Source organism: Lissotriton vulgaris, chromosome 6, assembly GCF_964263255.1.
Source record: "Lissotriton vulgaris chromosome 6, aLisVul1.2, whole genome shotgun sequence".
In the NCBI taxonomy this organism is placed as follows: domain Eukaryota; kingdom Metazoa; phylum Chordata; class Amphibia; order Caudata; family Salamandridae; genus Lissotriton; species Lissotriton vulgaris.
Window position 1 is genome coordinate 1,732,166,199 of NC_141694.1, and position 24,394 is coordinate 1,732,190,592.

Below are 24,394 nucleotides of genomic sequence, written 5' to 3' on the forward strand. Positions count from 1 at the left end.
TTCGCGAACTGGGTTCGATGGTTCCGAACCCGTTCACTAAAGATCGTCGGAGATGGACGATTTTGATGTCAGCAGACCGCAAATGGCGAGTGTAGCGTGTCTGAGTGTTTTCGTATGAACAGATATAGGAGAACACTCTGTATTCAAGGATTTAGTTTGAACCTCCGGGTTCCATTTTGTATACGGCAGCCATTTTGTGTGGTTGCCCTAACATAGGCCCGATGACTGTGGCCGAATGAGCCCTTGAGACACGTACGCCTTAGCTGACTCCTGTGTGACCTGGCCGAACTGACTCCTTGCCCGAGGCTGACCTCGCTGAGCCAGTTCCTTGTTCAGCAGCTGGCCTGATAAAGATCAAAGAGCAGGACGTGTCCGAGTTTATGGTACACTGCTCCCACCTTTCTATCTCCTTTCCAATCTGTTTCTGCCTTTCCTTTACGACATAATCATTGATCTGGGTTGAAGGCTTTATGATGGGTTTGTCCGGCCTGATCGAACAGGAAACCTGGAATTTGCTTGGTCATTTCTGGTGGGCTGGACAACGGAAAATGGGATTGTCTGAGATTGTCGACATATGCTACTTTTGAAATGTTACACTGTCATTGGTCAGTTTGTATGCACCGAATGCTAATTTGAAATGTTGCCGGAGGCTTGATTTTTGGCATAAAAGACCATGCTCCGCTTATTGAATTTGTGCAGTCTCTAGCGAACCACCCGTGTGTGCTTCGTAGATCTCTGTTCCTGGTTGCAGCCAATAAAGTTTGGTCTTTGACGTCATCAATAAGTATCCCGTGTCTCTGTTTGGCAAGACAGGTGAAGTCGAAGGTTTCAGGCGTTCTCCCCGACGCCGCTGGGTTCTAAAAACCCGGACCTTCATGCCCTCGCCCGGAGCCTTGCCCTCTGTTGCTGGCATTCTGCCCGCCACGGCCGGTCGCGCGGCCCCTACCGCGACCGGCCCCTTGAGAGAAACGCTGTTGGAACACACGTTTGATACTGGTCTGGGCCTTATCAAGGGAGGTGAAGGTTGATACGAACTTCCCTAACTCCTTAATAAACGGTTCCCCGAAAAGACCGCCTAGGGCAACCGCCCCTGCCTCCGAAGAGGCCAAATCCCCCAACTTCGGGTCTAGTTTGATCAGGAAAGACTTCCGGCGTTCGGTGGAAAGGGTGCAGTTGGCGTTGCCTAAAAAAATAATCACCCTCTGCGCCCAATTTGACAAGACGTCGGGAGAAATGGCGGTCCCAGTAACTTTAGCTTCCTCCGCCATATCAAGAATTTTAGTAATGGGTCCTACCGCGTCAAGCAGCTTGTCTTGACACGCCCGCCAGGATCGGTCAATGCCCTTACGCGGATCTTTCATAAATTTCGCTAGAAATGTCGCCATTTTGGTATCTAAATCAGGTGTCATGGCAACTTTCCCTTCCAAGGTGGGCCTAGGACATTCCCCACGGAGGCATCCCCTGGCCTCTTGCTCCAGGGGTTTACGCAACCGACTAGCCACGAACTTTGTCACCTTGTCACCCGGGTTCCAGGCTGCGGACTGCGGATGCATAATTTCATCCGGGTCCAGCATACCAGCTGTCCCGTGGTAACTCAGTGGCCGAGCTCGAAGGTCGCCAGGAACGCACAGACTCCTCATCCCCATCCGAATCCGGGGAATCCCCCGGAGATGAAGGGGCCGTTCCAGTAGCCACCACAGAGGCAGGGGCCGCAGGTTGGTCAGGCGGGGACTCGGTCGCCTTAACCATGAAAGCGTCACACAGACGCTCAAAGGCTCCCTTGTCCACCCCCTGGGCACCCTCCGGTAATCCCTCTCTGCAGGGTTTCTTAGGAGCGGGGGACCCTCACCTGATGGACCTGGGAGGGCATGAGGAATTCCTGAGTGTGCCTGAGCTAGCTTGGCGCATTCCTCCACTATGCGTGCCGAGAGACGCTCCTCCATAGGAGCTACTACCTCTGTCACGCAACGGTAGATGGAGCTGTCTACTGCCTGGTAGAACTCCTCATCCTGTAGGTAGGACTGTGAATCATCCCCATAATACTCGTCCTCCATGCTGCCCAATGCTAGCAAAAGGGTTTTATACAATACCCAAGCAGCGTGGGTGTCACAGTAAAATTAGGGCAGACCGGAGGACTGCAATAAGCTTTGGTTGCCAGAAACTGACAAGAATAGGGTGCACTACTCCCGCAGCGCGCAGACCCACCCAAGAGGGACCAGGCCAGCTACCTCACCGCGCGCTACCACACCAGTATCTCACAAGGGCAATCTTGCCTTAAGGCGTCAAACGCGGCAGAACACCGCAGTACAGACCCCCACAGGGGCGTTCAAATATGGGGCAAAAGAAGTACAGACCCAAAAATACGGGCGTTTGTGAGGCAGCTTGAGGGCTCGGATCCGCTGCAGTTGGTCTCCTCAGCGCGGCTCCTCTGTGAAGAAAAAACCCGCGCCGGAGACCAACGAGACGCAGCAGCGCCCTCTAGCGGGTGCTAGCGCACCGCAATATGCTCCAAAGTGAAAGACGCGAAGGAAGCGAAACGGCGCTTCCGCGACTTGTACGGGGCTCTGCAAGGAAACAATGACATCAGAGACCCATAGCCCCAAAACACAGAACAAAAACATCAGAATTCCCCCCAAACAGCATTAAAACACTGCGAGGAAGGAAAAACACTTATCTGGCTGAAAGAGGAAGAACATGGAAAAGGGACTTCCTATCTATGGACTGTAATCATAGAAGAAGGACTCCGGGCAGACTGTTTATACTACCAGGATGGGAGTTGTAGTCCCAGAGACATTTTTTCTTGGATTGTGTATTGATCATGCTTCATTGTTGTGATATGAGCATTTTTTCCACGTTATGAGCTTTTCTGAGGTTGCTGTGTTTTCCCTATTGTAATAAATTGCGGAGAAAGAAAGCATAATCTGAGCCTCCGGTCCTGCCTTTGAATTCGGTGTGAAGGCAAAATCAGCACTCAACTTGATTTGATGAAAGTTTGAAGCGCTTTCCTGGAAACGTTATTATTTCATTTCTTCACTGCTTATTCTTCCGTGATAAGCACACGTTTTCATCTACATTTTTTTGGGTGACTTTATCTTGTTTACTGTATTTACTTATCTACTTACTTACTAAGCTATTCACATTATTTTCAATATGTCGTCTGCTTCTTCAAATAATGTTATGCAGCCCCCTCCTTTTTTGCAAGTTCCAGGTAAACCGGCAGGAAATTGGCACAAATGGTTTAGAGTATTTGATAATTATCTGGAAGCCATTGATGCTACTAAATATCCTGATTCTAGCGAAAAAGCTTTATTGTTTAATCATCTTGGTAGTGCTGGTCAAGATGTATTTGATAATTTGCATGTTGTAACAGCGCCATCTGGAGATGAGACATGGAACGTTTAGAAACAGGCATTAGCCAGACTAGGTAGGAATTATGTGGATGAGCCTTCTGTCATGGTGGAAAGGCATGTTTTCTTTAAAAGCAAACAAATGCAGGATGAGTTCATAGAGGACTATCTCGCAGTTTTGAGAGTGTGAGCTGCCAAGTGTCAATTTGCAGATTATTTAGACACCGCGCTTAGGGATCAATTGGTATTCAATTGTTTTAATAAAAAGATCAAAGAGCGAATATTGACCTGTAAGAATCCACCTTTGGATGAGGTTATGGACAGCGCTCGCAGTATCGAGAGGTCCGTAGTCTCTTCAAAGATTTTAACACAAGAAGTTTCTACCAAACTTACGTAGTCGGTGTATTCATCTGCCTGTGTTAATGGTAATGATACTACTGTCAATGTTATTTCTGCTAAACCTAGGAATTCAAATGTACATTATGATGGTAAAACAACACAATCTGATAGTAAAAGAGTTTGTTATAGGTGTGGTTCAAAGTACCACCATGGCAATAATCCATCTTGTCCAGCTCTGCGTAAAAGGTGCATCGCATGTAAAAAAAATGGGACATTTTAACACAGTGTGTAGAGCTTCTAAGTATAAGAAACAAGCATTTGCAATGCAATAGGTCTCGCATTACATTTTTAGCAAAGTCTGTATTGGTGTATAAAGATGATTTGCAAGATGATAGCTGTTGCAAAATATTAAGCAATGTTGGCAATAATATTATAATAATATTGTAAGCTACTGTTGTACTTATAAGCATTTTGGTAGCGCATAGTGATGTTGTGGTGCCCCTGAGTGATGCTGTGGTGGTGCAGAGTGATGCTGTGGTGATAGGATAGATAGTGAGGGCGATAGATAGATAGAGGGAGGCGCGAAAGATAGACAGAGGGAGGGCGAGAGAGAGAGAGAGATAGAGGGATGGAGTGTGGGGCGAGGGATGGAGTGTGGGGCGAGGGATGGAGTGTGGGGCGAGGGATGGAGTGTGGGGCGAGGGATGGAGTGTGGGGCGAGGGATGGAGTGTGGGGCGAGGGATGGAGTGTGGGGCGAGACTGTCCCATTGTTCGGGTGCTGGAGGCGAGTTTGGGGATAGGGAGCAAGATTCTGCCCTGCCAGAGAAGACACAAACGAAACAAGGGAACCCTACCCACTGAGGAACCAGGGTCAGTACTATATTTCGGAAACAATGGTTCCAGTGGCACAACAAATGTATGACTAATAGTCAATACAACCTGTGTTAATTAATAACAATAAAGGGTTGAAGGAGGGTGTCCGACAGAGAAACGACTCTACACATAAGATTTCATACCATCATTAAGTTTATATTTCTTTTTTCATTTTTTTTTCTTTTTCAACAATCAATAAATATTTGTAGTGTTACAAAAATAAGTGCAAAGTGACCCAAAGTGTAGTGTGAGAACCTAGAAGATACAAACAATTATACAAAACCAATAGGAACAAGAGTGACATACAAGGTTTCTAAAAGGAATAATGTACAAGAAAAAAGAAAACGACCAACAATTAATAATGATAACAACAATGTATAACAATGGCTATCGAGAATCATAGGCACTGTTTGTAGGGTTCGTTTTCTGGGGGCGTCGACGGCGTTTCGACTCAAGCAGTATAATGGGTCTCGTCAGGACTAGGCAATGTGGGACTTCTGTGAACTAGGAGTGAGAAAATAGGGTATAAGAACACTACTTTTAACCTGGTTATTTAAATGAATTGAGTTTGTTGGGAGGCAAGTTATCTAGTTACCTAGACGTTTGAGATGCACGTGAGCAGGATAATAACTCGAGAGGGTGACCACCATGCTTGAATAAAAGAATAAATGCACTTACAGTGAACCCGGCCGGGTACTGTTGTGTTGCGTTGCGTTTCACAAAAGAAAAGGAGAGAATTGACAATTAATTTAAATTATCATTTCTTTATGGCCCGTTTTGTGTTAAGAATATTCACTTTATGTCCCTCTAAAGCAGCAGAGTTCTCAATGCAAATTAAACTATGTTATAGGTTGAGCTTGGTTCTGAAATTACACCCAAATTTTCAGGGTATCTGTTGGGAACTCGGGCAGTAGTAGGGAGGACTGTTGTCAGAGCATTATCGAAGATTTAATCTGTTTCAATGTATCCACGCTTCAAGGTTTCGGACTGTTGTATCAGGCACAATGTGAGAACAGTGGCAATAAAATAGTAGTGGGTTAATTAAGCACATGCAACGAACAGAGAAACTGCCGGTAACATGCTCTAAACCCAATGAGATGGCTTAGTTGGGTGTCTGCAACAGCAATCTGTGTGTATACTCAATATCACAGACTCCATTCTAACGCCAGTAAAATAGGGGAAACACCCATTACAACGACGGTGTTTTCACGCGCTGCCATCGCAAAGCGACTTTCACATCGCAGGAGGCTTTACATTGCATGCTTTTGGAACGCATGCTACTAATGCGCATTGACACTAACATCGCTTTGACAATAACAACGCACACGAACCAGAAGATGACAGCACGATATGCAACTGAAATAAAAGCAGATTATGTCATGAGGGCCAACTAATTGTTAACTGCAGATAACATGCACTTGCTCACAATAAAAACATTTTTGATATCGAGGCTGAAAGATGACCGCACAGGCTGAAAGATGGCAGCTCACAAAAACCTTTTTGCTATCGAGGCTGAAAGATGACAGCACGAGATAACAGCATGATATGCAATGGGAATGAAAACGAATTAGGATTATGACATGATCGCCTTGACAATAACAAAGGACACGAACACGGAAAATAACAGCACGATACGCAACTGAAATAAAAGCGGATTATTACGTATTGGGACATGATGCATATGCAATACAAAAGGCACAAACACGGAAAATGACAGCACAGGGCTTGTAATAAAAGCAAAAAGAACAAGCTGTACGTGTGCACATCTCCTATCCCTACTCGTGTAATCGCTGGAAAATCTGAAACTCACACCCAGGGCTTTGAGCGAGCCGGCTCCCGCTGCGCGCTGGAATGCAGACTCCCCCTGCATTCCAGCAAGCGCGCGTCGCGATCCGGGCTGCATTGGCATGCTGTGGAGACAAGACCTGGCCGCGCGCACAACGTTATCCTATGAGGAAACGCTGCGCGCAGCCAGGTCTTGTCTCACTTAGTCGGTCTCAGACTGCTGAGACGACGACTAAAGTTCTCGCTTGCGAGAACGCGTTTTGAGCGCGTTAGTCGTAGGCGAGACCTTAAAAAGTAAATGCTCTTGAAATTGATGAGGAGGAATTGTGCAAAGCTATGAGTAATACCCTATCCACAATTGAGATTAACACTTTGAATAACGATACAACGAAATGTAAGGGTCCTTTATGCAATATGCTGATCGGAGCAGTCAATATTAATGTTATGGCTAATTCTGGCTCTCCGATTACCATCTTGGATCTTAGAACTTTTGAGAAATTCTGGTGCAATGTGTTACTCAAGCCTACTGACGTCAATCCAAAAGCCTTTGGTGAGTTTGATATCACCATGTGTGGTTATTTTTCAGACTTTCAGGGGAAGACAGATCTATACCAAGGTATATGTGGCTGTTAATGGCCGCGATATCGTAGGTTGGCAGGGTCAAGCGAAGTTGGGTATTATGCTTAAACCTGGACATGCAGATCCTGTTTTGTTAGGAGAATTTCCTGTTCTCTCCATTTCGGATGAGGTCCCATTAACATCTGATAACCCTATTTTGTCGCAATTGCTGGTTAAGTATTCTTCAGTATTCTCTGACAAAGTTGGTTTAGTTAATAGTTTTCAGCACAATATTATTCTAAAGTATAATGCCATTCCAGTAATTCAGAAGTGTAGACCTATCCCGTTGTCTGCTCGTGATGATTTAAAAAAAAATGCTTTCAGACTTATGTTCTCAAGAATTCATAACACCTGTGGAATCATCAGAGTGGGTTTCGGCTAGTGTCGTGGCACGGAAGAGTTCTGGCGAGATTCGGCTCTGTGCTGATTTGAGGGCACTCAACTGTAATATTCTGGTAGATTGCCACCCATTGCCAAGAATTCAGGAACTACTAGCGAATTTGGGTGGTAGCAGATATTTCACCACTATTGACTTAAAATCTGCTTACCGCCAGATTCCTCTTGCAAAAGAATTTCAACACCTAACTAGGTTTGTCACTCCGTTCAGAGTTTTTATGTACAAACGCTTGCCGTTTGGACTGGCTTCCGCAGCCAGCGTGTTTCAACGTCTTATGGATAAATTATTTGCGGATATTGAGGGCATACAGGTATTCCAGGATGATATTTTAGTTCATTCTACCTCTCTTGAATCCCATTACAGTCTTCTTGAATGTGTGTTACAAAAGCTTCAGGGTGTTGGGATGACTGTTAACAAGAAGAAATGTAAATTTGTTACTCATTGCGTTGATTATTTGGGTCACAATATATCAGCTGAGGGTATAAAACCAAAGATGTCTTTAATCAATGCAATCAAGGATGCACCAAGGCCTCAGGATAAAGATGCTTTGCGTGCGTTCTTAGGACTCAGTGAGTATTATACTCGTTTTGTGCAGGGATATGCCCTAATTGTACAACCCCTCCGAGATTTGCTGAAAAAACATGCTAAATATATTTGGTCAACGAGTACACAAGAAGTTTTTGTTAATGTTAAAAAGTTGATCTTGGAAGCGCCTGCTATTAGAGCTTTTTCTCATGGAGAGTTGACTATTGTCACAGTAGATGCTAGTTCAAGAGGCTTAGGAGCTGTGTTGAGTCAAATGATTGGGGGTCAAGAACACACTATAGCCTTTGCTTCTAGGGTTTTGAATAGTGCGCGGTCTAACTAAAGCACGATAGAACGCGAGGCTTTAGCATGCTGCTGGGCTGTTGAGAAGTTCCGCATGTACGTTTGGGGCTCTCGTTTTCAGCTTTTCACTGATCATAAGCCTTTGATTTATATGTTAGGGGATAGCTTATAATAGAGCTTCTTCTAGGCTGGTTCGATTGTTGGCTAGATTACGGGAGTACAATTTCGACATCAAATATATTCCTGGCGGAAAAAATGTCAGGGCGGACTGTTTGTCTCGTATCCCTTTAGAGGTGACGGATGCTGAACCTGAGGTGAAGAGTAAAGATTTTGATGTTTTTACCATATCTGACTTGGCTGAGGGTGGTAAGCTTTCGGAAGTTGACTGGTTAGCTGCAGATGACAATGATTCTTGTCTCCGCAGGGTTAAAAAATTCTTGGTGCACGGTTGGCCCGGTGATAGAAGTTTGTCAATGCAAGATAGAGGTTTTGCTCAGGTGGCTGCGGATTTGTCTATAGTAAGTTTTGGTGAGGGAAGACAAAGTGGTTGCTCCTGAAGGTATTCGTTCTAAGATCATTTCACTTGCTCATGAGGGGCATTTAGGGATTTCGAGCACAGTCAGGAAGATTAAAGATTTGTACTGGTGGCCTGGCATTGATGGACAGGTGAAGGACTTTGTTAACAAGTGTCCAGAATGTTTATGTTCTGATAAGCATTGGCGTTTATCTACTTCACCTTTGTGCCCTGTTGATTGGCCAGCTGGTCCTTGGCAAAAGTTGGGCTTAGATTTTTCAGGTTCTTTTAACTTGCTTAGTTCTGAGAATAAATATTTGGTTGTAATCATTGATTACTTTTCCAAGTGGCTTTATTTTTCTTTTGTTAAGAGGCCGGATTCTTGTTCTGTAATTACTTTTCTGCAACGTTTATTCATGGTGGAGGGTTTTCCTATTGAAATTGTAACAGACAATGGTTCTCATTTTATTTCCAGTGAATTTGAGAATTTCCTAAGTGGTGCCTCGGTTAAACATGTGTTAGTACCCTTATATAGTCCTTCGTCAAATGGTCTGGTGGAAAGGGCTAACCGTCTATTGAAAGAAGGTGTTCAAACTGCTGTTTCTAATAATTTGGATGTTTGCAAGTATCTTTGTGAAAAAGTTTGGAGTTACAACACCACTCCGTATTCTACCATGGATGTCACTCCTTATTTTTTGCTCAGGGGTAGAAAACCTGTTTCTTCTCTTAACCCTGCTTGGTTGAAGGGGAAAGTTGGAGAGAAAAGTCCTGGTTTGGATATTAACAAAGTCAGAAAACAGGTTGAACTCAAACAGGAAACATATAAGAGAAATTTTGATTTAAGAAAACATGTTAAAATTATTTCTTTGTCTCCTGGAGACTGGGTAATCATAAAAAAACCATAAGAGTTACGAAAGGTGAATCAAAGTTTTCAGCGCCTGCGAAAATATTAAAAGTTTCTAAGATGGCTGTGATGTTGCAGGGTCGTGGATGGTGGAACACAAATACTGTTGTGAAGATTACGAAAGAACAGGCGAAAATCATTTGTGATAGATCTGTTAAAAAAGCTGATTCTAGTTGGCTTGATTTTGAAAAGATGTGTCAGAAAAATGACATTGGGCATACTACTTCTTCTCATGCTTCATGGGATCTTGGGGGTGGTGATTCTAATGCTGCCATTCGTCAAAATGTTGAAAATGTAGAAAATATTGTTGGTAATTCTGGGGATCATGCACCAACTAGATGCAGTTCTCGTGTCAGAAATCCTGTCCGTTCTGATGATTTTGTTTATTATTGAATGTGTTTTTTTTTAATTTTTTTTTATTTTAGGTTTATTATAAGGAGGGGGGTGTGTAGAGAGTATTTCTTTATGGAAGGTTTGTTTCTGTTAATTCTATATTCTGGAATTGTTAATGTGCATCTTTCAGTCTCTGCCTTTATTATTCTGTTATTGCCCTACTGTTCATGTCTCATGTCGTGGGTCCTACTTGTGGAATAAATCCTGTTTCCAACAACAACTATTCTTGGACTCTACTTTGAAGATATGATTGGATTGTACTTTCTACAGTGATTAAAACAAGTCCACCAGAAGACCTTTAATCAGGTTACCTTTTTCCACTTGTATCTTGAAAGCATTTCTTTTCCTGCGACCGTAATCCACACTGAAAAGAAGAAGCACACTTCAGTCAAGTAAACAAGTGTGTCAATAAAGAGACCACAGTACTAACTCAGTAATGATAAGGATCCCCTTGATTTCACCCCATTGGATATAATACTTCTTATCAGTGTCGTGTGCATGCTCCTTCACACTAACATAGCAGTTTTTAAGCCATGCAAGCTACCATCAAACCAGTTTCCAGCTTTTCTAAGCAGAAGAATATGCACAAATCTAGACTAAAGAACAGGAAAGCAGAGGTGCTATGCATTGATCAATGGAGGTTTGCTATTAGTGAGCACAATTTATTACTAGGTAAGTAAATTGTTTTGCCGCATCTAACATTGAGAGAGTACTAAATAACAAAACTAGAGGGAGCTCTTCATTGTGGTATTTGGCTTCTTGTGTGTTGGCCAATATCTTGGAAAACAAACAGTTTCACTATTTACACAAATACCATTTACACCATGCCTGGGCGGAGGTCCACTACGCAGAACTCCGCGAAGTGACCAAAAAAACTCCACTGCGTTATGCAGAGTTCTGCAAGCGGAAGAGAGCGTAAGATCTTGTTGTTCACACTGACTTTCATCACCGAGTGTTTTTCCTGCGCTGAAAAGTCAGCGTGAATGGCATCATGCGCAGCGCAAGAGGGCGCTGTTCTTTCTGCCGCTCGAGTAGATTTTCTACTCAAGCGGCAGCTTCCTCAACGCGTAAAGATGGTTCATCAATGCGAACGGTCACGACTGCCTGCGTTGAGAAATCTCGCGCTTGCGAGGGGAAAACTCTATGCCGCGGAACTGAGCATTTTTGGAGTTCCCCACCCAGGCCTAATTTACATACGCATCACCAGTTGAGTACACAGCTATCATTAACTCAAGATTCCAAATTCTAGGACATCAAATTCAGTAGGAGTCTAGAATGACTCCTACTAGAATGACGGTGAAAGACAGTACTCTTGTTTTATGGGACTAGGAAGGGGCCAACAGAAGAAGCAGAGAGCTTACTTGGTTTCTCCAATTTATTTGTATATGGAACGCAAATTATACTCTACTATGTTGCTGTTCTATTTACTTTCAAAGGAATACTTATCCCCTCTCTTTCATTCTAGCGTTCCTCAAGTTCTCAGCCTTGATCCAAAAGCAGGGATTTTCCAATTAAACGCAGAAAGTTTCTGAAAGAAATGCTGGTTCACACAGAGCTACCAATCCCCAGCCAACAAAAGGAGATAATGCAATGAATTACCCTTGTTTTAAGTCATCACTCCCTGTGGTCTACTATGGGCTTGGGATGCAGTCTTTACTCCATCATTTCTTCTCCCTTGGGTTGCAATTAGATCAGTTCTCCACCACTAGCTTGGTATTGGTTATTTGCCGTAGTTTGGTCGACCATAAGGTCTGCTGTCAATTGACAAGGGAGATCTAAAAGGACCAGTTGCAGAGCAAGACTTTTTTGTAAGACAGAGTTAATTTTCACAGTATGATGGGACTATCAGCACAATCTGAGAATTAAATAGTGTTCAAATAAATGTCAAGCATCCCCGCATGCATTGGGCATGGATGCAGGAAGAGTTAAGTAACCACTAGACAATTTGGGTCTAACAACACTTGATGACAGAGCAGGCTCTTGTGATGACATGCTGCCTACAAGTTTCCCCCTTAGGTGTTCTTTATATGGGTAGAAATGCATCAATTCATTGTGGCAGAGGAGAGGTCATAGGCAATGCCCAGGGTTTCATTTCTACTGCACAGTGTTGTGAAAGAATATGACAGATGTAGCCTATGACATCTCTTAAATTAAAGTTCTTTGTCGGAACGAAGAAGGACTTTAAAAATGTAGAACAGTTGCACAACTATTAATTGGTCAAAATATCAATCTTTAACCTTTGACCTGAAAGTGAATGGTGATCTGAATTAAGTGCCACATGATCCTCTACAGTTTAAGAGTTTTTATAGACCACCCAAGCACCTTGTGCGAATGATGTAAAACACCACATCCTCAAGTCACATTGAGTAAATAAGGTACCTTTAAGTAGGTCATTGAAATTCAGGCCACAGGGTTTGCAGTAATAAATAGTATGAAGTAACACTCACCTGTACATTCGCTGTAAATCTGCTGTCATGACACCAATATCCACGTAGTTGCCACATCGGTTACTTGTCAAGTACTAAACAGCAGGCATGAAAATAGAGCAGGCAAACACCTGAGTTCACATATACTTCAGAACAAACAAAAAATACTACTTTAATAATTAAAATGCACTGCCAAACAAACTAATGCATTTGTTTTGTATCTAAAGGATATGTATTAACATGCATCAGTCACATGCATCCATATATAATGATATGTATTTGTTATGATATACTTGGCACTTATTTACAGCAGTGTAAACCACACCATTAAAATAAGCACCACAACAATAATGGAAAGCAAATTTAAAATAAATCTGAACAAAACCGAAACTACAGGACTAACCAACACAAACAGCAGCATCAAAGCTGTCGAGCCTGTTACTTTCTTGAGGAAATCTACATATGGAAGGATTATGAAGACTTAAGGCATAGGCGACTAAAGTATATCATTCAAGGAACTACATGAACAATAAGGAAAGATTTGAAACATTCTAATTTTAGCCAGTATAAAAATGCAAATCTGTTTATTTTTTATTATGCATTCTTCCTCAAGCACAAATGGCAAGCATTTGATTACAAATAAGCCATTCTTCAGCAACACAGGAAATAAAGCAAAACTAATAATACATAATGGCTCTCCTGTCTCAAATAATGAGACATTTAAATACAAAAGACTACACCTATATATTGTATTAGACTACTCCTAATCGATTTCTACAGGGCACTGTCAGCCAAGTTTCCAGGTAAATCAAACAACTGGTCGATTTATACCGACATTTCTTACAAATTAAAGCTGAATCCAGAATGCAACCAAATGAAAATTGCCTTCGAGTGTAAACTTTATCGTCTTGATGCAATGGAAAAATGATGCAAGTCATACTTACAAATCCCAACATGGTCAATTTAACTTTTAGTGCAAGACTAATGTTTTATTTTGTTTATTAACGAAGCATTTCTACCAGAAATAATTTGACAAATGAAGGAGGAGGTACTTTCGGCCCTTGGTGGTAGAATGGTTGCACAAAAAGATGGCGAGGATGATTGTGATGAATGGGGCAATATCATGACAGTACATTCCAATTAATATTACAGCATACATGTTTACAGTAAACACGTTTACAAATGAAGCCACAAGGAGACAACTCTATGTGCACAGTCCCACAGAACTGTTGATGAAGTGCCGAAACCAGGATGAGAGCCCATGTTTGCAGGTGCCAGCAATATAGATGCAGGACTCTTAAAACCATTATTATTTGAGTTATCGCTGTTGAGGAGCAGACTGCCATTAATATTGTCCAGTGAGCAAAACCCTTTTGCAGTCGTAATTTGCAAAAAATCATCTGACTAGTCAGACAAATTCTGTCCATAAAACAGTTTACCTGATGCGTTCTGTATCTCATAAAGGAAGGGGGTTATAGTCGAAGGAGCATCCTATCCTATTTCTGATGTGGAAAGAAATGTATCAATGATTTGTGTTGCGGTTGCAAACCAGTGACAAGTTACTGCCGCTGTCAGCGGCCTTGAAGGGAGCAGGTAGCGGTCCATAGGAATGCCTGCTTTCCCCAATACTTTCCCAAGTGGGAAACATAGAAGCAGCAACTGTGCCTTTAATGGACATATATTTCCTGATCTGGAAAGCAAATGCAGGGCCAGTGGTCTGCTGAGCCTTGCAAGCTTCCATCCTTGCATTGGCAGCCACTCACTGGAGGTGGGGGACGAGGTGAAGAGACAGAAATAGAGGTGGTGGTTAGAGGGTGGATGGGGGAGGGCACAATATGTGACCTGCATAATTGATATTTATTAGACCAGTATTTCTGCGACCTCCTGGGAATTGGACTGTTGGATGTGTGCGAGTGGCTTTCAACAAGATTCCAAAGATTTTATCACAGGGCAAAACGTCTTATTTGTCCTAAGAGGATGTTTCCCATGTTCTGTTCTGGCTAGTCTCTAAGAATGTGTAACCTTCGTGTTGTAAGAGTAGGTATTATGTTCATAATAAAAGGGATAATCTGTGGTCATGAGAGATGGTGAGGTGGCAATGACCTAAAAATTGATCAGCAGGTATATGATTAAGTATTGAAAAGGTGTGGTTGAAATATTTACTCATCTCTTTAGGGTAGTAGCGTGCCCTTTCCCAACACCGATAATCTGAGCATGGATTTTGATGGCTTTTTTGCGGATATGAAATCTGTTGGAGAGGTTTGTGATACATGGTCTCATGTTGTTTGTGATGTATCCTTATTGGTTGTGTTTTGGTATAAAGGATCTTCTACCCCAGTGCACTTTTGCTGTTTTTGTTTGTGGCATATCATATTGGCTAGTGCTGCAAGTAGTGATGTGATTGCTCGCCACACAGCGCATCACAATCTCAGTCAGGGTGTAACACAAGCAAACCCCAAAATAACCTGTGCTTAACCATCTGGTAGCTTGGCACGAAAGCAGTCAGGCTTTACTAAGAGGCAATGTGTATATTATTTTGCAGCAAATCAAACAGTAATAACATGAAAACACAACAACAACAAAATTCCCACACCAAATAAGAAAGATAGAGTAAATTGTAATAAATCATTTCAGCTCAAAACAACAAAAATCCAATCATTAGAACCAGAGATATGCAAATTCAAAATTGTAAGTGGAAACAGTGCTTAGAAGCACAAAGCTCCAAATCTGGTTGCGTTGAACCGGGACAAAGTCACAAGTTCTGGCCAACAGCGATGGAGCACAGCCAAGATACAGGGACCAAGTTAGGCCAGCTGAACAAAGAACATTTAATCCTGGCTTTCGAAGAGTTGCAAGATCCTGCACCGAGGATGCACCGTGCAACGGCTTTTCCAAGGCGCTGTGATGCAGAGTCCTGTGTTGTCGTCCAGGATGGCATTGACAAGGGGCTTGCGATGTGAAGGCCTGCGTCAATGATGCATCGGGCAGTGGTAGTTCCACGCAGGCTGCGATGCGAGGTTTGGTGTCAGGATGAGTCATGCTGCAGTAGTTCCAGAGCTGTGACGAGATGCATCGCGCTGCATCGGCTCTGCCCACAGGACCATAGCGGGGTGGCAGAGCACCTTCAGGTCAACGTCCAAAGTTCCAAGATTGGGGTGGCACCATTTACTGGGGGCATAACTCACATCATACAGAGTCCAGGGGCTGGGCTCAAAGTGGTTGGAGCCTTTTCTGTCCCAAAGGCTCTGATCAGGAGGCCAACCAACTATCCCTTGGAGTCACTCTGGTGGTCCTGGGTTCGAGATGCACGTCCAGTCCTTTCACTCAAGCAGCAGAATAGAAGTTATTTTTGTAGAGCAGTACAGCAGTCTTTCACAGGTTCAGGAGTGTACTGACGAGTGGGTCAGAGGGTCCTATTTTTATACCTTGTGCCTTCTTTGAAGTAGGAGTAGTTTCAAGAGAATTACCTTTGAAGTTCTTGGCGTGTAATACCTCCCCTGCCCTACTTAAAATGCTGGCTGCATTAACAATTAAGTGATAACAAGTCCTTTTTGTGAATGCAGAGCACAACCTATTCATTTGCAAGTGGGGCTGTATCCAGCTTGGCACTCCTCCATCCTGCCAGTTGATGGCCCATCCAGGCCCACCTAACCCCTCTATTGCGTGTGGGGGGAGTGGCTAGCCGCTGAAGATGGCGGACGCCTAGGAGTGCGGCTCCTGGACGAAAGCCTTGCTGGATCCCTGGTTCTTCGAGCCACCCACCCTTCCTCTTACCTCTGGTTCCTTCGAGCCACTCACCCTTCCCCTTACCTCTGATCGGGCTAGTAGGCTAGCTATGGCCTCACGATGACTCATGCAAGCACCTGAGCAGAGGAGCTGACACTGATTGGGCTCGGACGGCAGAAGGCCTACTGCGGTGGGGGCGCTGTTGGTGCCCGACGGACCCGCCAACGGAGGGACCGGTTGAGTACTCTGGGTCCAGCTAACGTCTAGATTAATCACCCACTACAGACCGGGCTGCAAGATCACAGAGCTGAGCACTGCTACCTGCCAGATATCGGAGCGGGCGGTAGGCGGCGCTGGGTGGCCACCGATGGATCGGTCAGAGGCAGGACCAGACTGTTGGTGCCGGACGGTGCTGGCTGAGAGGAGACCAGAGGGGCCCTCTGGTGCTTTCCGATGTCGGAACTGAGCCCTCTGCTACCGGCTCTGTAGCAGTCTGCCAAGATCGATTCCAGCTACCTGCTGGGCTGCCGTAGGTGGTGCCGGACTTGCTGGAGTCGCCCAGTGGATCGGTCAGGGAAATGGAGCTGACTGACAGGGCGTATCGGGCACATCAGCAAAGGCCTGAGGAGGAGCATCCCCTGCTAGAGACTGCCGCTCTAACAGGACCCACAAAGACAGGCCTGGGGTTCCCGCTGTAGAGGACACGAGGGACACCACCCCGTGGAACTACTGTCTGCTCCTGCTGGGCATAGGCTGCAATACTTTTAGATCAGACTGGCCTAACCAAAATTTGGCGCCCAAGGTGAGCAGGGCTAAAGTAGATGGCGATGCCAGATATCGCACTAGGAGTTTGGATCCTGTCCACAGTTAAACAGCCTTTGCTACTGGCTGGGGCCTCCCCGGACTCACCTCCTGGGCTGGGGACAAAAAGAGAAACAAAGGGTAAACATTGGGCATAGTGTTGCCCCTCGTCCTCTGAGCCTCTGGGACTCCTATCCTAGAGGAGGAGACTGTGCCGCATGACTCCTGAGATTACTAAGAGGCCTGAGGTGGTGCGGACCAGTGGCCGGCTGGGGGACCTGCCTGAAACATGGGAGAGTTGAGACACAGTGTCTCTAGCCTAGAGAGATGCAGTACCATGTACCATATACAGGAGACCCAGCGTGTACGAAATAAGAGAGGATACCATTCCTCAGCCCTCTGCATAACATTACCAGTGGGGAGGACAAGACCTATATGATCTCCTCCCCACAGCTGATACGGACGGGGCGGCCAAACAAGAAAGGAGATTGCTTGTGCGTCCGAAAATAGGAAAGCCCAGCAAGTAGGCCGCAGGGAGTGCCTACACAGTGATCTGTATAGGCGCTCTTGGCCCCGTGTCTGCAAACCCATAAGTGGCACTGACAGACACTGAACACCCAGCTATCATGGTGTTGCGGCGGGGACTATGCTGAGGTAGGAGAGCTGCAAGGGAAATAGCACACCTTTCTTCCGGTGCCTGAGAAAGGCTTCTGGGTGCCTGCTTGAAAACCAACTCAGTCAGAAACACCAACACAAAATGAGCTGCACCAAAGACAACCAGGTGGATCACGGCCCCTCTGCAGGGGTGCAAGCCAGCTCAATAGAAGGTTCTTGCCCCATAACTGGAGACAATGTTGTACCCCCTACACTGGATCTTCCCCCACTGATAAGTTCAACGTTATCCTAAAGGAAATCAGGGAGTACCGGATAGTACCGGAGCAACAGCTGGGCACCCTCACTACTGAGATCAGCCTCTTTTGGGCCAACCACAAGACATTATCGGAAAAAATCCAACTCCACTCGATGGCGCATTCTGAAATGACACCATGGCACATGGAACAAACCGAGGTAGCTGCCAGACTTCAGCAACAGGTCATGGAACTGCAAAATCGGGTAGAAGACAATGAATTTCGCAAGAAGAAACAATATAAGAATAATTGGCCTGCCTGAAAATAGTAAAGGAAATAACCCCACCCAATTTATAGATCACCACTGGGGCCCCAGAGGGTCTGACTACAATGTTTAGCGTTGAAAGGGCACACAGGGTCCCTACTGGGAGCCGGGGGCACAGCTGAGGCCAATTGTGTCTCGGATCCTCAATTTTAGAGACAGAGACACTCTGCACCGTAAAGCATGTGAACACACACCTATACTATAGGAGAATGCAAGAATTGTGTTGTTCCCAGATTATACCATGCAAGTAAAACGACAAAGGGCCTCCTATTCAGGGGTCAAAAAGCACCTTCAGCAGCTCAGCTTGAAGTACGCTCTTCTCATTCCTGCCCGCCTCAAAGTCATCCATGAACATGAGGGCCAATTCTTTGATGACCTTGAGATGGCATGGTCCTGCATTGAGGCCAGTTTCCCAGATCTTACAATTCTAGAGGAGCACAGGCGGCCGCTGAGACGCAACCTACGGTGCAAACCAGGCAAACAATGCTGTACGAAGCGCTCACCACCTGGGGAGGAGTCTCTGCCCACCCCAAAACAGAGGTTGGAAAGTAGGCGAACCTTGCTCCAGACAGCCGCCACTTTGAGGGACTCTGGGTCCCCAACTGGGGCTGGATCATCATCAGAGGGAGTGATGCACACAGACTCTGGCAGCAGCCTTGCACTCTTCCCCAAATAACCCCACAAACGGCTTAGGAGATGTTGGCCTGACATAGTCACCTCATTGTGATCTGAACACCCTAGTCTTCCGCCAAGACACTTGATAGCACAAAGCTCACAATATACACTTACCTCACATAAGCTCTGATAACCATGCAAGGCAGGGGTCAATCACTCTGAGGATTACGTGTGACTGACATGTATGTATGGATTCCACTTTTCAGGATACCTCATCATTATGGATGCTCAGTGTTAGTCTCAGGCCCGGAGGCCCACCTATATAGGATACGACCGAAGGTTCTGCTGGCAAACGCAAATGGCTAAGGCAGGTCATGTACCCCCCAGGTGGATGCATGAATTTGTTTAGCTACGGTTGCCTTCTAAGGCTTATGTTTGGTCGAACACAGTTTTTAGGTTGGACCCGGTATTGGGGTGTTTGTTGTTCATGATGTTAAAGGCTGCAGCAGGTGCACTTTCTCAATATACACTAACGCCACCCAATGTACAACTGCCAGGGAGGAATACTGTCCACACCAACTCTAGCGCGTGATTGTATGACTAAACAACTACTGTCTTTACCACGACTTCCTAAACCACGAATGTTTAACAACTATCATTTCTAAACCACTACATTTTAAAGCACTACTCCCTAAACCACAAATAAATAATATTTAATGTCACTTTTTCAATGTATGCCTTTTTTTATTCTAAAATATTAGTTACTTCATTTTTTCAAATACGAGCACACTGATCATATTCTTTTTTTTATTCGAAAGCTTTACCAATTGTTTAAATCAACGCAACACTGCCATCTCCTGTCACAAACCGGTAATTTTTATGTAAATCATTTTCTTCATAAACCTTTGCTGGTTTTGATATGTAACTTTTACGATTTTATTCTTTACGTTATAATTCTTACTATAAATATTTTTTTAATTGTATTTGTGGGGGGAGTCCCCTCACACCCCCCCGTTGTTCAGGTGAGTCGTGGTTCCAACCTTCGTTGTTCAGCCGTTCGTTGTTGAGCAGGATTCGTTATTCGCACCACGTTGTTCAGGTGAGTCGTGGTTGAAACGTCGTGGTTTAGGATGTTTCCCCTAACGCGTATGGCCTCATTACATCACCGTTTATAAGCGGCACTGCATACATGTTCAGTTATGCAGGCGTAAATCCCAGATAGAAACACACCTGAACGCACCAGAGGCCTGTAAACTTTGCAAGAAATGGAGGGACAATTATTCCATACTACATACTCTGTGTTTGCGAGCGGAGCAGCGGTGTGAATAAGAGCAGGTACTGGACCATGGCATAGAACCAGCGGGCAGGTACGTCTTGATACGCAGCAACTAGATGGAGTGCATGTGATATTAGGCAGCATTTACACCCCAAACACTGACAAAGATGCTTTTTTGGCACGAGTCAGTACAGTACTGGTGGACTGGTTAATTTACCCTTGGATACTTGGAGGAGACTATAACGCAGTGCTAGACACACAATTAGACCGCTCACATCCGCCGCTTCCAGGGGCTGTGGCAATCAGACAGGCCAAGGCCCTAGTAACATGGGTACACAGTCGGTCAGTGGTGGATGCATGGCGCAGCAAGAATGACTGAATGAGCGAATATATTTCATTTAATCACCGACAAACAAACATCGCATCCTGTACTTCCCCACACTATTGCCACAAATAACCCATACAACCCATTTAGGGAAAACACTATCAGACCATAACTTACTGGAACTCACTCTGTCCTGGGAAGGAGTACCTACACCTGTCCAGACAAGGAAATGTAATCCCCTACTACTGAAAAATTGTGCCTTTCGGGCACATATGGCCACCACTATTGAAACATATTTCTCGACTAATGCCAATACAGCCTCCACACCCTAGAATGGGAGACATTTGAAGTAGTAATGAGGGGAACTGTGATTATATCTGTAGAGGGGGGTATGACGTACTATCCTTCGTGAGGTAACCAGCAAGGAGTCACTCTTGGGCTCTCTGGAGAGAGACAATATGGCTTTCCCTTCGGGCTTGCAGAGCCGGAAAGAGGCACATATCGAATATGCAGACCTACTGGAGTGTCTCCATGTGGTAAACTATTGCACGCACAAATGGTACGCACTTAGGCGGATACAGCGGGAGCGTTACTTGCCAGATTAATCAGGGATCGCAGAGAGGTGATCATTCTCTGTATATTTCCATCCAGTATGTCCTGCTGGGTTCTATACACTCATACTCCTAGGTATTTGAAGGTGACTGGGGCTATCACCATCTCCCAACGATGTCCCTTTACTTGGCAACCGTACCCCACTACGCACACTTGCGGACACTCAATTGAGATTTTATAGGATTTTGAACCACAGGCGATCCACTTTGGGGGAGGGGAGATGGTGATTGCTCCCATCACCTTCAAATACCTGGGAGTACGAGTGTAGAGAACCCAGCAGGACATACTGTATCGAAAAATACAGAGAATGTTCACCTCTCTGTGATCCCAAACCACTCTTATGACATCGCTCCCCCTATCAGTGACCGGGCGTATAGCCATTGCAAAAATGGTCATGCTACCACGTGCGCTATACTTTTTTTTTACCACTTTACCAATAGTGATCCCATCCACAACCTTCAAAATACTGAATAAGATCCTGCTTTACTTAATATAGGACGCATGGTGGCGCAGAGTCTCTGATGCTGGTGGCAATGGCTTTCTTATTGGCTAGAGGGCCGCAATCTACAGGAGATTGCCTATACTCTTGGAATGACTTTGTACACAAACAAGAGCTCCCTCTCACGTTATTTATTTTGCTTGTCAGCATAATATGCGATATTAAGCAGGACTGGGCTCCTGAAGGGGCAGAACCATCAACACATGAATTGGTACACTTGGTACACCTGATGGCCACAGGCAGGCACCTGGTTATACAGAGGTATACGAACACATGTACCCTCACATCTAGGTGATTTAAGGGCTAAATGGGACACAGACATAGGCATGGTCCTCACCGACAAGACTGGGCTTCCCTTCTCTTGCCTACCCAAAGAAAGTCTCCTGCGCAATTCACAATTCAAGCTTATTCAATACATGATAACTGTTGGACAGGCCACATGAAGGGCTCGCTCCCTCCCCGCATGACAGGGCCCGGACACCGGCTCTCCAGGTGCTCCTCACAGAAGCAACCCGCAAACCGTCCCCTACGGGACTCCTGCTCCCGGACATCTCTGTATTACTGGCCCAGGCCATCGTCAGCACCATTGCCCGGTCCAGCCGCCATCTTGGACACTGCACCACGAGGCCGCGTGGCCTCAGCCCGACCCCGACCCAGGGCCTGGCCAGGCCCCGACATCCCGGCACCACCATCCACCCAGGAGGTGAACAGACCACTTGGCAGGTCAATGAGAGGAAGAAGTGTCGATGGCTCTCCCCCGCCAGGTGCCGATCGCCCCCAGCCTCCCCGGGCTCTGGCTCCACCCCCCTGCTGGGTGTCTGGACTCCCTCATCCCGGACCTCCCGACCTCCAAGTGCGAGGGTCCGGACATCAAAGGGCGCCAGACCTATAACTGGGGCAGCTCCAGAGCAGGAAGGCAGTTGTATCTTGGAGTCGAGAGACACCGTGAAGAACTCATCCTTGACGGACTGCTGGCGCTGCCGCAGCCTTGCCTTGTGAACTATCGTCCTGCCTGCTGGCGCTGCCGCAGCCTTCTGCAATCTTCATCCTCGTTGGACCTGCTGGCGCTGCCGCGGCCTTCTTGCAACCTTCGTCCTCGTCGGGACCTGCTGGCGCTGCCGCGGCCCGTTCCTATCTACGACCACCTCGGGACCTGCTGGCGCTGCCGCGGCCCGTCCCTCTCGAACGCCGAGCTCGAGGATTGTGAGCTACCATCATCGCATCGCAGTACCAGATTGGTAACCAAGACTGTCCCGCTACCCCTTTCCCTGTCAAGAGGCTAGAATTAAGAGGATCCTCGTATCCTGTTCCCATTGTATCGTATCACCATACTTCAAGAATTGCCTATAAAGAACGTTAACCTTATCCTTGTGTGGTGTCCATCTGTGGGGGGGAAGTTACTTGTCTGTACGATCGCTGGAGACGGCCCTCACCGGAGGCCTCTCCCCTTGTCCTCGGCCGACCCTCCCGGTCCCCGTCTAACATTGGTGGCCAGCGGCGCGATCCGAACCAACGCGTAATCGTACAGAAAGCAACTCACCCCACGACTAAACCACAATGTCGACCAAAGAGAGCGGATCTACAGAAAAATTCCAAATGGAAAAACTAGAAGAGTACAGCCATCGAGAATTAAAACAATTTTGTATGGAACTGGGCATTGCTACCACCGGTCTGAGCACAAAAGATGACTTTAAACACGCCCTAGAATCGTGGGCAGAAGCAAATGCCGCCGGTCCCCGGGACCAACACATCGAAGCACCGGAGACGAGCACCGCTCCGTCCGAAGAAAGGAGAGCGGGTCTCTCCCGGGAAGAGATCCAAGAGCGAGAAAAAAGCAGACTGCACGACTTAGAGTTGGCACGGCTCAAGTTGGACGGAGAACTAAAACTAGCAGAACAAAAAATGAATCTAGAACACTTACGGCTCCGAGAAGAGCAGGAAGAAAAGCAAAGACAAAGAGAGCTCGAAGAAAAAAGACTGGCATACGAACACGAGCGCAAACTGGCAGAGATAGAACTACGGAAGCAAAACAAAGACCTGGGGGTGCCCAAGCAACCGCGCACCCCAGGAGCTACAGAACCAAAGGTCCACATCCCCAAAGATGTCGTCCGAGAGTATTTCCGAAACGACGACATACAACAGTGGTTCAAGGCCTACGAGATCGCCATGACCTCCCACCGGATCGATCGAAGTGACTGGGGAGCCGGTCTATGGGGGAGGTTCGTCAATGAAGGCCGCGATGCCCTGTTACAGCTCCCGGACCATCAAATGACGTCCTATGACCACATGAAGGCCGCCCTCCTCACTCGATATGGGCTTACACCCGAAATGTACCGCCAGAGGTTCCGCGACTGCACCCGAATCGCGGGTACAACTTGGGTGGAATATGTGAACTATTTCAGCCGAGCCTTCGAGGGATGGATCAAGGGGAGCCGCGTAACGATCTACGAGCAGCTTTTTAACCTCATTGTGTGGGAGCACCTCTCCAACAACTGCTTCGTCGAGCTCAGGCAGCACCTCCTCAACAGTAAATTGACTGATCCCCGGCAGCTCGCCGCCGAGGCGGACCGATGGGAAAGCACCCGAGTGGGCCGGGGTGGGTCGAACGAGCAGAACAGGAACAATCAAGGTCATCACCGTCCCCGAGGAGGAGGCCAGGGCCGGGGGAAAGACGCCGTCCCGGCCGCTCCCGCTACCAGCACCCCGCCCGGCCGGGGCAACCCCCCAATGCGCCCGGGATTCAGAGCCAATGTCACTTGTCACCGATGCCAGCGAGTCGGCCACTACGCCAATGACCCGAACTGCCCAAAGAACCAGACTCCGGGGCCCCGCCAGGTAGCTGCCGCCGCCCTAGGAGAAGAGCAAGTCTCCGAAGAGCATGAGGAATACGAACAGGAGCAACCAGAGTGGGAACCGGCCGCCATGGTCCTGGCGTGCCTAGG

At 46.2% G+C, this 24,394-nt stretch overlaps 1 protein-coding gene across 1 annotated transcript in view; it reads right to left on the reverse strand.

The window, feature by feature from the left end:
* Positions 1-24,394, reverse strand: part of NVL (nuclear VCP like) — a 459,565-nt gene that overhangs the window by 412,337 nt on the left and 22,834 nt on the right. The window contains exons 2-3 of the mRNA XM_086927967.1: positions 12,447-12,520; positions 10,311-10,363 (exon numbers count right to left, since the gene is read on the reverse strand). Of these exons, the coding sequence (XP_086784093.1) occupies positions 10,311-10,363; positions 12,447-12,520 (127 nt within the window). The remainder of the gene's footprint in view (positions 1-10,310; positions 10,364-12,446; positions 12,521-24,394) is intronic.